Below are 12,279 nucleotides of genomic sequence, written 5' to 3' on the forward strand. Positions count from 1 at the left end.
GAACTGGTTGGATGTCGTCGAAGTTCACGATCAATCCCTCTACCACAGCAACTCGGTCTCGAACTAAGGAGTCAAGATGCCGGTACGTTACGCCATCATCATCTGTCCGAACTTGACGGGCACGGGACAAATCGATGGTCTCTCGTCGAAGAGACATGCCCAAACGTCAACCGACCTGCAGTCAAAGCGAATCTACCCCCCCTCCTCCGTCCTCCCTCACTCGCACGGCCTCATCCAAATTGACAATGTGGTGACTAACGCGGGACAAATACTTATAGAGCCATAAATCCTTCCGTACGAAGCAGAAGCTCGCGAGAGCGCAGAAGCAGAACCGACCCATCCCACAGTGGATCCGTCTGAGGACCGGCAATACCATCAGGTGAGTCGCTCTCATCACCTTCATTCCTCATACTCGGCACCCCATGCGCGTACCAAGATACGTTTGAGGATGGAGCTGGAAAGAAGGAGCCGGAGCATCTACCATGGCGGTCCGGTAGCGAGAGGCGCGGCGTTGTGGTCGGAGATTGGAACCACGTGCAGACGCTTGACACACACACACACATAACCTGGGGAGATCGCTGACATGTCATGGGTCGTGATCTACAGATACAATGCGAAGCGGAGACATTGGCGCAAGACCAGAATCGGCATCTAAACGATTCGGCGGTCGGACTCGGACCCGGACTCGCTACCACAACCTCAAGGCCGATCAGATTCGAGCTCGGCTTCCAACCGCGTTCGATATCAATACTACTGCACATCCGGAATGTTTTGTGCGGATGGGACGGAGGAAGGATGAGTCTACGGAATGGTCGAGTGAGGATGGAGGTTGAAGATCGGATGCGAGCATGGTTGGGGGAATCCTCGTGCTAGCGTAAGGTGGAGTGGTTGACTTCGCCATGCATCAAGTCATGAGGTCGAAATGCCGGAATGGAATGGTGAAGACTGGGTCGACTTCGATATATGCCATAGCATGAGTATCCCCGGCACAGGCTTGGCAATGATCATGCAATGAAAAAGATACTCAACCTGAGAAGCCACTCTTGCTGACCATCATCGTCTCAAATCCTGGGGAAGCTTAACATGAAGCGAGAACTCAAGGCCCGTAGGAGATCGACTCATTGTCTGACATTTGCGTGTCTACGTGAGAAACTTACGTAGTCAGCAATGGTTGACTGCAAGGGCGCCTGTACCACTTGCCACCTGCTGAAAGTATGCTTTGTCCATTCCGTTCCAGACGACCCAGAGTGGGAGTCATTTCGTGTGCTAGACCACGGTCGTGTGCGTCGTGCAATCATCACCCAGCAAGTCTCACTGCCACCAACCCCGCAGCCACTCCGGTGCACACCGCAGAATGCATGGTTGCCAAAACGCCATCAACGCCACTTCGTGCAGATGCAATCCCGAGACCAATCGACGATCTGCTCAGCGGCTGTGAAATAGTCAGCATGGTAGACTACACGAAGAGGAATTTACGACTCACTCTTCAGCCCACTCGTTCTCGCGGCGGATCTGGTCCTCCTCCTCAGGAGTGAAGTCATTCTGGATGTTGAAAGTTTTCCGGATCTCCTCAGGCGACTTCCCCTTGATCATGTTCGCGACAGTTTTGCAGCCAACGTCCAGAAGAGCTTTGATGTCGAGATAGTTGGCGGCGAGGATGATCTCGAACAGCATTTCCTGATCAACCTGCATGAACTTCTGATCCCACTCCTCGATGTCCGTCGTCTTCTTGCGGGAATCGGAGTCGTCTTCGTTCGACGCAGGAGGATCGTTCTTGTGATGGGTGCACCACTCAATGACCTTTTTCAGGACAGCGGCATTGACGTTGGGAATGGGAATCGCCTCTTCCATGGCATCTTCACCAAGATCGCCAACCATGTTCTTGATGAGGACAGACTTTTCGGCGACATCTCGATCTGTAATCCGTGAGCTTTGGGTCGGCGCAAGAGCGCTGGAAGAAGCGCTTACCAACAGTGATGTCTTCGCCGTCGGAGCTCTGCAACATGAGTTTCTTGGAGTTGTCGGAAGACATGTTGACTAAAGACTTGTCTGATCTGTGATTTGAGTGCGGGGTGATGGAGATGACTGTGATGAGGATGGGTCAACTTCAGTATTGAGGAGAGTCTGATAGAGAGTAGTATGAATGAAGAGTCAGAGGAATGAAGATAATGGTGTTGGAGTGAAACAACTGATCAGGCACCTAGAGACAGGCAGTTGTGAAAGAGGTCGGAACGATTGCCTCTGACCTGCGACTGCGGCAACCGCTTGCAGAACGTTGCCAAGCCGGGTCTCTTGTAGCGCATCCCTGACAAAGCCTTCGATCTCTCTTCTCGAGTGTCAAGAGCGTGTTCGCAGGCGCAGGCGCAGGCGCAACCGCAACCGTGCCTCTCCCAGACGAAGAAGGGAACTTGAAATGAACCATGACTCACTTGAAGGCTGCTGGGTTTGAGCTGTGGTCTGAAAGTCGCACGATCGGTGTGCTTGCAAGCGCAACTTGGATTGTCGCTACAGACCGGAGCAATAGTGGTTGATGACACACGGTTGTTGGCCGCTGGGTCCTTTGTCACAATTCAACTATCACCCTCCGTGAACAAAGTGGCTTTCACCTCAAGATAAACTCATATCAATAAGACAAACAATCGGTCTCGCACAGACACGCAGACAATTGTGGTGAATCACGTTGTCTGACGTCATTCGTGAGGAACCTAGTCGGCATCCACGGAAGCGCAATCTGAAGGCGGAGGCCAGCGTGCAACAATCTTACCTCAGGCTGCGATAACAGCAACTCTTCCATGCGCCTAGGCCTGCGCCTGTATTTCTAGTCGCGTATACAATCAAGACCTCTTGCCGATCGTTTCTATCCTCTTCTCCGACGTTGTCGCAGGCCCTTCATCTTCTGTCGCATTTCGCCATCCGCAAGTGACGCGTCTGAAGACGCGCTCACACGGCAGCCATCAAGATTGAGAATGAGTCGGAGGGAGTGGATGACAAGCCGTACAAGACCAAGGATAATGACACAGTTCAAGCCATATCCAGGCCGGTGAAAGCAGCGGAAAGCATGTGGCGGCTGTTATACTTGTTCCTGCTCATTGTCCGTGTGTATTTCGCGCTCTGTCCGAGTTATCTTCACCCGGATGAAATCTTTCAAGGTCCTGAACCAATTGCTGGTATGGTGCCGCAAGACACAATGGTGATCAGATTGATTGACTTCGTTTATAGGATACCTTTTCCCGTATCCAGCCCGTCAAACATGGGAATGGACGTCTTCTCACCCCATCCGGAGTGTCTTTCCTCTCTGGCCCATATATGGCTTGCCAATGACCCTGTTGAAATGGGTCTGGGCTCAGGATGAAGACGACCTTGTCGATCCCGCCGTCATCTATTATACTCTCCGACTCGTGATGCTTGCTCTCAGCTTCGTGCTGGAAGATTGGGCTGTCCATGATCTCGTTCGTTCTCCTCGACATTGGCGACAGGCGGTTATCTTGGTCACTTCTTCTTATGTCACTTGGACCTTTCAAACACATACCTTTTCGAATTCTGTTGAGACCCTCGTTGTGTTATGGAGCTTGGTGGTCATAGAACGCATTTTGCGTGAAAACGTGGGTCACTTGTCCAAGATTCCGGATGGAAATGCACTGACATAAAGTGTAGAAGCGTTCAGCGATCGCGTCGAGCATTGTGCTAGGATTTCTTCTTGTCTTTGGCACGTTCAACAGGATTACTTTTCCAGCCTTCGTTGTGATACCCGGCATTCACTTGTTGCCACACTTCTTGAATAGGTGAGAGAACTCGGCAGTTTGATCGCTTGAACCCCAGGGCTAATGCATTCCTACAAGACCATTTTGCTTTCTTGCTCTGACCTTGTCTGGCCTGGTCTGGACATTACTTGCTGTCCTTGTCGACACAGCTTATTACTCCGGACCTGCTGCGACCAGGTCCTTTGGAGCACTATTTGACCATGTCCGCCACCACCCTGTAATAACGCCTCTCAATAATCTCTTGTACAACACACAAACGAGTAATCTCGCGGAGCACGGCCTCCACCCGCACTACCAACATCTTGTCGCGAACCTGCCTCAACTTTTGGGACCAGCACTTGTTCTTCTGCTTGCGAGCGCCTATCCCTTCAACTTGCGCGTGCTCAAGGCCACCCTCGCCAACAATCGTCTTGCTTCCGCCGCCGCAGGGACACTCTTCTTGAGCCTAATCCCTCATCAAGAACCAAGGTTCCTCCTTCCGAATGTCCCATTGATCTTAACCAGCATCCGAGTTCCGCCCTCGAAATTCTGGTCACGCATCTTCTGGGCATCATGGATCATCTTCAACACAGCTCTTGCTATTTTGATGGGAATATATCACCAAGGCGGGATTATTCCTGCTCAACTCGCAATGCCTTCGCTAATCGTGCAATCGACTAATACCACACATTCCGACGCTCACAATATCGAAGTATTCTGGTGGAAAACTTATCCACCGCCAACATTCCTCCTTGGATCCGAGCCATTGCACCCAGCTACGAATCGGTCTCTCAACGTCTCCACTGTTCCACTTATGGGCTACCCACAAAACGAACTGGTCTTCATGCTCATGCAACACATGCCAACATGTGACCCCACGTTGATTGAACGATTCTTCATACACAAGGAAAAGACGGACGTCTACGTGGTGGCCCCGCTGAGTGCATGGCGCCTCAGTCCCACGCAGGGTCCAGGGCAGCAAGCATATCAATACCCTCCGGTCTCGAACTTCAGCTTCGCAATTGATATGAATCAACCGCCAGCGCAATTACAGATGACGAACCTGGCGGTCTTCCGCAGACACGTCAATCTCGATGATCTAGATTTTGGCGACGACGGAGTCTGGCCTACACTTGAACGCGTCGTGGGCCGAAGAGGACTCGGCGTGTGGAAAGTCGATCGCATTTGTGGCCCAATACAGTACGTCGATGCACATACAGGGGAGAAATTGAGCCCGGAGCAAGTCAAGCAGAGGGAGGAAGATCTCAAGCACAGCGAGGCAGATACGCGTGGGAAGCAGGAAAAATGGGGCTCGCCCACCAATCAACCTGGGGACCTTCATGTTCTTCAAGAGACAGAAGAGCCTCTCGAGCCGGTAACCTCTTCCTTCACAGCTGCAGTCAAGGAAGCCGTGTCCAGTTTCAGCTCGAAATTGGGTGAGATGATCGAAGCGGAGGAAGCTCGAGGGATGAGGGTCAGCACAACTACAGTACCGGCCAACTTCTCTGCGCAAGAGGTGCATGTAGCGTCCTGAGATGGAGACAATCTGATGGCAGTCAATTTATTCCATTGAATCGCCTTTGGCGCCTTGATTGGTTTGGTTTTTGCAACTTCTTCTTCTTCTAACAGATGGAAGCCAAGACGGTTGGAGTGAGATATCTCTGATTCAAAAGAGCTGCCGGTGGGACCGTCGAGAACTGTCGAAGACAGCCTCGCTAAACACCGTTTTTGATATGCAGCTCTGCGGCGGTAATCTGCACCTTTACTGGCTCTCTGCTTCACATCTTCTTCTTGTGTGCTCGTGTGCCTTATTTGACCGTGTTAGATCATTAGTCGCCCTCGTGTTCCTCCCGTCGCAATTCAATGTCCTGGGACAACATCACTACTATGGTAGCATCCACTGGAGACGGATGCCCACATCACCCCAATCACCAAAAGGACTTTTGCCTCGCATTCTTCACGCTGCAGAAGCAGAAATTGATCTGGCGCTCAAAGTTGCATGAAACAGGTCCGCTCACTGCTGATCATCATCGTCCGGCTGCTCAAACAGGAAGTTGGCCGCCAGCTCTTCATTCTTGTCGCACGCAAAGTAGGCTTGAATGACCTGATCGCGAGAGAAACCCAACCGGCATAATCGCTCGATAGCGTCACGCTCTTCCTCGGTGACTTGGATCGAAGTCGCCCCGGGAGGAAGAGGACCGCCTTCTCCACCTTCGCCTTGCACGTCCTGTAAGTCGTGTTAGCATAACCCAACGAGCAAACGGTATCTCAGATCGTGGATTCCACATACCTCGGCCAAAAGCTGGAGGAATTGGTCTTGGTTTGAGCCTATCATTTGGGCAAGTTCGGGGTTGCCTTCGGCAAGTTGTTGGAGGATGGGCTCGAGCATGGCTGGCTGCTGCTGAACGAACTGTCTGAGCTGTTGAAAGTGAGGGCTGTTCCGTAGAAAGTCGATGTTGGGTGCTCCGCCTTCCGTCATCAGACCCGCGGCGCCCGCACCCGCACCCGCACCAACACCAGCGCCAGCGCCACCTCTTCTCGCACCACCGCCGCCTCCACGGGTCTGGCCAGCCTGCGCTGCGGCTTCGAAGAGGTTGATCGGCTCATCACCGGCAGGCGCGGCGGGGGCGGCGGCTGGGGCAGGTTGAGCAGGCTGAGCTGCAGGAGGAGAGGTAGGGTTGCCCTGGGCACCAGCAGCTGGAGTAGCTTGTCTCTGTTCAGCTTGAATGTTCTCAGGAATGCCGCTCAGAAGGTATTCGATTGCTCTGTCTGGGTTGAAGAAAGCGGCCCGCAAAGCACGATCTATCTCTGGCCTGGCGAAACCCATGGCCTCCATTTCTCGGACGGTAGCTTCATTGCGGTTCCCGATGAGGAAGGCTGACGGATCGCCGAAGCCACCGCCTTCAGCGGCAGGTGCCTCAGTATTGGTCGTCTGTTGGGGTGTTGGAGTGGAGGGCTGGTTGGAGGGAGCAGTTGCCGGCTGGGATGCAGGGGCGGCTGGAGCAGCAGGTGTGGCTAGGTTCGTTGACGGCGGCGCAGGTGTAGATGGGCCTCCGGCCTTTGCAGCCGGTGCAGCTTTTGGCTATACGCTGTCAGTCGAACGCCTTTTAGGAACGCCGAGATGCGACCAACCTTCGACACCATACACACAATGAAGCCTTTCTCTTCGATCTTGTACGACTCAACGGTATTCGCATCGACCAGCACTTTGCCTGTCTAAGGGTCAGTCTTGTGGTTCCGAAGTGTAGCAAGCACAGCGAGGATCTCGGACCGGCATAGATGAGTTTCTGTGATGCGGCTTCCCATCCTTTCTCTGCGGCAACCTTTTCTTTCACCTGGCCGATCTGAGCGCAAGATGTCAGTCTCTGTTGCGCATTCTCCGACGCCGCCGGAGGAGTGATCATACTGTATCCGTAGGCTCGGCATCGATGGTGAACTTCTGCTGCTTCAAATCCTGCCCCGCTTGTCAGTAATGGTCTGTAGAGGGCAGGTCAGATCGACGGACTCTGAATGAGAGCTTCATCTTGCCCCGCCACACACAAAAATCGATGCGACTTCTCTCAACTCAAGTAGTAACCTGGAATGACTGTCTGTGGCTGACAATGAGGTATCGTAGGCCTGAGACGAGGCTCTTTGTCATGCAGAGGATTGATCCGAAGTAAAACAGAAGTCAGGTTTCAAGCGTCGGCGTGAGTGAGGCGGCGAAAGGGTGGATCTCGCTGGCGCATGTCATGTCGCGCCTGCCTACGCAATAATCATCGCAGCCTTCCTCTTAGGTGCCTCTTAGGTGCCTCATGAAATTCATCCCGCACACGTGATATGGGAGTGAGGCTTACTGCCTTCACATCTACTGGGTACGTAACTTGACTCCTTGAGGTCCACCCACCCACCACTGACTTGTCATCGATGATATAGAGGCTGCACCTGATGCAGCTTGCTGGTCTTACGGACTGCCCCCATCAACTTTACTCTTCTTCCGCTTGATTTTCGCTGTTCCATCAGATGTTGGTGTAGCTTTGTCTCCCGTTCTCACTACCCTGGGAGCTGCAGCAGCGTTACTCGGCGGTGGTGCTGCAACGGAGCCAGCTCGTGAATGACCGGGTGTCCCAATGGGTGACGATGATGCCTGGTTCTGAGGTTTGGTTTGGCCAGCTGTGGCTGCGGTGTCTTTGTTCTTAGAAAACCGAAAATTCCCTGGCTCACCCACCAACGGCATGTCGTCTGAATACTCCTTTCCGTAAGCGATAGTCATGCGAAGTGCTTCCCACGCTGTCCTCGCTCCACTGCCGCTCTCTTCGCTTGCCTGCGAGGCTACTGCTACTTTCTCTGCTGTGGGAGCTCCACTTTCCGGCACCACAGACCCTTCCCTACTTTGAGGGCCACCTGCTCCTGGCGGTCCCTGCCGGGTCGATGGCTTTACAGGCTTGTAGTACGTGTGCCCATGAGACACCGAGAAGAGCGACATGTCCATCGGGGCGTTGAAGAGCTTGTTGAGTGCCGAGACTGTGTTCAACTATACTCGATCATGTCAGCAGGAGAAGGTGGCGGGCTATCACTGCAGCTTACCAGACGATTGTTCAGAATGCTGGCGACAGTAGGAGCCTGGTAGATTACATTGTTGACAATGTAATAATACCCGAGCACGGTGACACTGTCATCTCGCTCGTTCTGTCGGTTCTGCTTGCGGATGACCCACACATTGGTGTTCTCTGGTCCATTCGGCCCTTCGATGGTGGCTTTCTCTTCGAGGGGATCGTGCTCGACAACATACTGAATGCCGCGCTGGTGACGGAGATTTGCTTCAAACCTCGCCCTTGTGCCTAGTATCTCATTCTGATTTGGTGTGCCTACCCACTGGGTAATCAACGACTGGTTGCCAGACACTTGGTCGAAGAACGGGGATGTTGCAAAATAGAAGAGCACTGTCGCCTCATGAGTATGAAAGGGTGTGCTGGACGCAAATCAAACCAACCATTATTAGAATGTAAGTATCCTCCGTTATAGCTGATCCAGTTAGGGTCAAAGTGGGCTTTGTCACTCAAATCGTCCTTGTTCTCAGCCATGACTGCTGCTGTCGAAGTTGGCTAGTGGTCGGAGGCACCTGCTCATCTTGAGCGTGTATTGCAGGCAGTCAGTGCGAGCCTTTTGTGACTGCCAACGTGTAAAAAGCGAACTTCGCCATCAAGATCACTGTGTTGTTCTGGTGAATCTCGACAAACCGAGAGAATGCACAGAATGCCAGGTACGGCGGATCAAGAGAGCAATGAGGCGCAGTGTCCGGCAAAACATTCACGACATTTTCTCAGTTTTCGTTCACTGCAAAATTCCTTCCGAAACTTTTCGAGCTTACTTTCCCAGCGTGTGGACTCGGAGTTCTTGGTTCGATCACTGCCTGCGGTAGGTTCTTCTTTCTTCTCTGTGGTGCAAGGACGGTTTGTGGTATAAGTGGCTGGATACTTGCTTGAAGTCTTTTAAGTTGGGCGGCTGTTGATCTGTCTTCCTCTCATTCGGATCTGCAAAACCGTCTAAATGACAACCCAAGGTTCGATCCTTTTCGTGGATGCGTATGATTCATTTGCAGAGAATATTGCCGCCCTTTTACATGGATGCCTTCAGGTCCAGGTCACTGTGATCAGGATTGACTGCAACATTCAGCAAAAGTTTAAGCAGACGAGCCAGGATTTCTTTGCTTCCTTTGATGCCATCGTCCTCGGCCCTGGCCCCGGAAATCCAGAGAACGGTGAAGACGTCGGCCTTTTCAACCAAGTATGGGCGTATGCGGAAAACCAGCAGATCCCTGTCCTGGGGATTTGTCTAGGATTTCAGAGTCTCTGTGCTAGATATAGCCTCCCAGTTATGCGGATGAGCCTGCCCTGTCACGGCCATGCAAAAGAGATATGTCACTCTGGCAGAGATATTTTCTCGGGCACAGAAGACATCCTTGCAACTTGTTACAACAGTCTCGGCGTCTACCTTACGGCCTTCCGGGGGGTTGATACAGCGAGTCGTCCAGGTTCATCTGGCTCCAACGAGAGTATGTCATCCTCACAGAGCCTTCACTCAATATCCTCCTTTTCCCTCGGGCCTGCGAACTATACTGGCCGCAGCGATGTCCACCAGCAAGTGAAGAGCTTGGAGGTTCTGGCTTGGGATAAGAACGGTTGGGTCATGGCTGTCAAACATAGGCTGCTACCATTCCATGGGTTCCAGTTTCACCCTGAATCCTGCAAGTCCAACCTGGCTTGCCAGACACTCGTCAAACAATGGTGGAAGGCGACGACTAGTCACAACGAACAGCGTCGAGGCCCATTCTGTCGTCGACAAGCGAGGCCGATACAGGTTGAGGGACCAGATGATACCATACTGCCCACCAGTGCGGTGAATCTGTTACGTGAGCTGCTTTTGATCTCAAGCACTTGCAAGGGCTCTGTACACCGCAAATCAATGCACCTCCCTGGGGCTTCTAGTATGATTGCAGATCTTTGCTACCAAAACTCATGGCCAGACAGCGTCGCCATGCTGGAGTCCACGAAGAGAGGACGCTACAGCATTTATTCTTTCACTCACGAACAGACCTTTCTACTCGAATACAAAGCCGGCCAGATCCTCTTCCATATGTCATCTTCAGCCCATGGTCCTTATCAACGCTCCTTGCTTAGCAGGGAAGTAGCTGTCACGCTCATCGAATCTTTCATCCGCAGTCGGAGTTTCAAAGGTGACGAGGCAGATCTCCCGTTCAGCGGTGGTTTCATCGGATTCATCTCCTACGAGTTTAATTCAGCATCCTTGCACCTGAAGCTTCACAGGCAGAACGTGCCACCACCGTTGACGCCCGAGATCAGCCTTCTCTGGGTAGACCGTAGCGTCATCTATGACCATGACACTGGGATGGCACATGTGCAGTCCATACGAGACGATGATCTCTGGGTGGATGAGATTGCGGACATGCTGCAGAGCAACTACGAAGCTTTGGGCGAAGCTTCGAGTTCGGCAACCAGCAAGAAAGCACAGGAGATTTTGTCCTCGGCCAAGTTCACCCTCCCGAATCATGACCGATATGTCTCGCAAATCCGCGCTTGTCAGTCCGAGTTGCTCGCTGGAAACTCCTACGAACTTTGCCTGACCACAGAAGCAACCATCACCACACCTACTAGCTCCGACGCTGCTTACTTACTCTACAGGAACATTCAGCGGCACAACCCGGTACCGTTCGCCTCCTATATGAGCTTCAACAAAACCACGATCCTCTCTTCCTCACCGGAACAGTTCCTCTCGTGGTCAGCCAAAGACGGCACGATCGATATGATCCCCATGAAAGGCACTGTCAAGAAGACGCCCGAGATGACGCGCGCAAAAGCCACTGAGATTCTGTCCTCTGCCAAGGAAAGTGCAGAGAATCTCATGATTGCGGATCTGATCCGCCACGATCTCTATAGCACGGTTGGCCATGACGCAAAGGTCGAGGTGGTAAAGTTATGCGACGTGGTCGAGTCGGAAACGGTGTTCTCGCTTGTGTCCCATATCCGCGCCCATGCTCCGATCTCTCCCGACGTGGACAAGGCCTTTGACGAATACGCACGAGCAATGTCAAACTATGGCATCAGAGCGCTCACACGTACACTTCCACCCGGCAGCATGACGGGCGCCCCAAAAAAGCGGTCCTGCGAGATCCTCGACGATCTCGAGCGCCGAGACCGTGGCGTCTATTCCGGAGCGATCGGCTACATAGACGTCTGTGGGAACGGGGCGTGGTCGGTCGTCATTCGCTCTGCCTTCTCTAACCGCGAAGATAACGAGACCGATCCAACTACCGGCGAAGAGACACAGAAGTGGCGCGTCGGAGCTGGTGGTGCCATCACCGTTCTGAGTAATGAAGAGGAGGAGTGGGAGGAGATGATGACAAAGTTAGATAGTGTGCTGAGAGGATTCCGGGTCGATTGAGTACGGAGAGGATTTGTGACTCAGGAGTTCTAAGACGGTGCTTCTCTCCATCGAGGCGAAAGGCATCTGACACTTGTTTCAACATGATATGAAGCTATGACTTTCAACACCAAGATACCCCATTCAACTGGACCACAGGACGACACAGCGTGACGACGGCACCTTCACCGGCTGGGGAAAAGAGCGGGAATATTCGGAAGGTTTATCGCACCATCATTAGTAGACGCAGCATGCTTGTGGAAGATGTACTAGGAGTTGTCGGGAACGTATGTAAATAATTTGCTTCGCAAGCGCGACATTGAGGTTCAGGGACCCGGTGTTCTCAGCAGAAGCATACAAAGACCGCAATCAAACATAGTTACCCATTAGTTACAAGGCTATGCAATGCAAGCTACTTGAGCACCCACGGCACAACTTTCCCTGACAACAAATCGTGGATCCACGGTGCTATTATGCCAATGAGAGCCTTCACCACTACGAAAATTCCGTACAAACCCGCGCCGACGACACCGAGAAACACAACCATAGCGAAGGCTTCGAGACACGGGAACCTGTCATTTCGAGGGTCCGAAGCTGGACGCGAAGATGGCGATGGGCC

At 52.7% G+C, this 12,279-nt stretch overlaps 6 protein-coding genes across 6 annotated transcripts; 3 read left to right on the forward strand and 3 right to left on the reverse strand.

Moving 5' to 3' along the window:
- Positions 1–278: 278 nt before the first annotated feature.
- On the forward strand, positions 279–383 carry G647_05444 (60S ribosomal protein L39; the record flags this gene model as incomplete). Its single annotated transcript, XM_008729775.1, has 1 exon — positions 279–383. A coding segment is annotated over one exon (105 nt), but the record flags the coding sequence as incomplete, so codon positions are not given.
- Positions 384–1,479: 1,096 nt separating this feature from the next.
- On the reverse strand, positions 1,480–2,032 carry G647_05445 (E3 ubiquitin ligase complex SCF subunit sconC; the record flags this gene model as incomplete). Its single annotated transcript, XM_008729776.1, has 2 exons — positions 1,480–1,916; positions 1,969–2,032. 2 exons carry the CDS (start codon positions 2,030–2,032, stop codon positions 1,480–1,482), a joined length of 501 nt encoding a protein of 166 aa, XP_008727998.1.
- Positions 2,033–3,058: 1,026 nt separating this feature from the next.
- G647_05446 (uncharacterized protein) lies at positions 3,059–5,274 on the forward strand (the record flags this gene model as incomplete). The annotated part of the gene is made up of 4 exons (XM_008729777.1): positions 3,059–3,167; positions 3,220–3,602; positions 3,655–3,782; positions 3,840–5,274. 4 exons carry the CDS (start codon positions 3,059–3,061, stop codon positions 5,272–5,274), a joined length of 2,055 nt encoding a protein of 684 aa, XP_008727999.1.
- Positions 5,275–5,754: 480 nt separating this feature from the next.
- G647_05447 (UV excision repair protein Rad23) lies at positions 5,755–7,263 on the reverse strand (the record flags this gene model as incomplete). The annotated part of the gene is made up of 6 exons (XM_008729778.1): positions 5,755–5,967; positions 6,031–6,822; positions 6,873–6,952; positions 7,012–7,084; positions 7,147–7,194; positions 7,246–7,263. The coding sequence occupies 6 exons, from the start codon at positions 7,261–7,263 to the stop codon at positions 5,755–5,757; spliced, it is 1,224 nt and encodes a 407-aa protein (XP_008728000.1).
- Positions 7,264–7,683: 420 nt separating this feature from the next.
- Positions 7,684–8,803, reverse strand: G647_05448 (uncharacterized protein; the record flags this gene model as incomplete). Its single annotated transcript, XM_008729779.1, has 3 exons — positions 7,684–8,253; positions 8,307–8,662; positions 8,713–8,803. The coding sequence occupies 3 exons, from the start codon at positions 8,801–8,803 to the stop codon at positions 7,684–7,686; spliced, it is 1,017 nt and encodes a 338-aa protein (XP_008728001.1).
- A 466-nt stretch (positions 8,804–9,269) lies between these two features.
- On the forward strand, positions 9,270–11,681 carry G647_05449 (aminodeoxychorismate synthase; the record flags this gene model as incomplete). The annotated part of the gene is made up of 1 exon (XM_008729780.1): positions 9,270–11,681. One exon carries the CDS (start codon positions 9,270–9,272, stop codon positions 11,679–11,681), a length of 2,412 nt encoding a protein of 803 aa, XP_008728002.1.
- Between the last annotated feature and the right edge of the window lie 598 nt (positions 11,682–12,279).

Source organism: Cladophialophora carrionii (assembly GCF_000365165.1).
Source record: "Cladophialophora carrionii CBS 160.54 unplaced genomic scaffold supercont1.4, whole genome shotgun sequence".
In the NCBI taxonomy this organism is placed as follows: domain Eukaryota; kingdom Fungi; phylum Ascomycota; class Eurotiomycetes; order Chaetothyriales; family Herpotrichiellaceae; genus Cladophialophora; species Cladophialophora carrionii.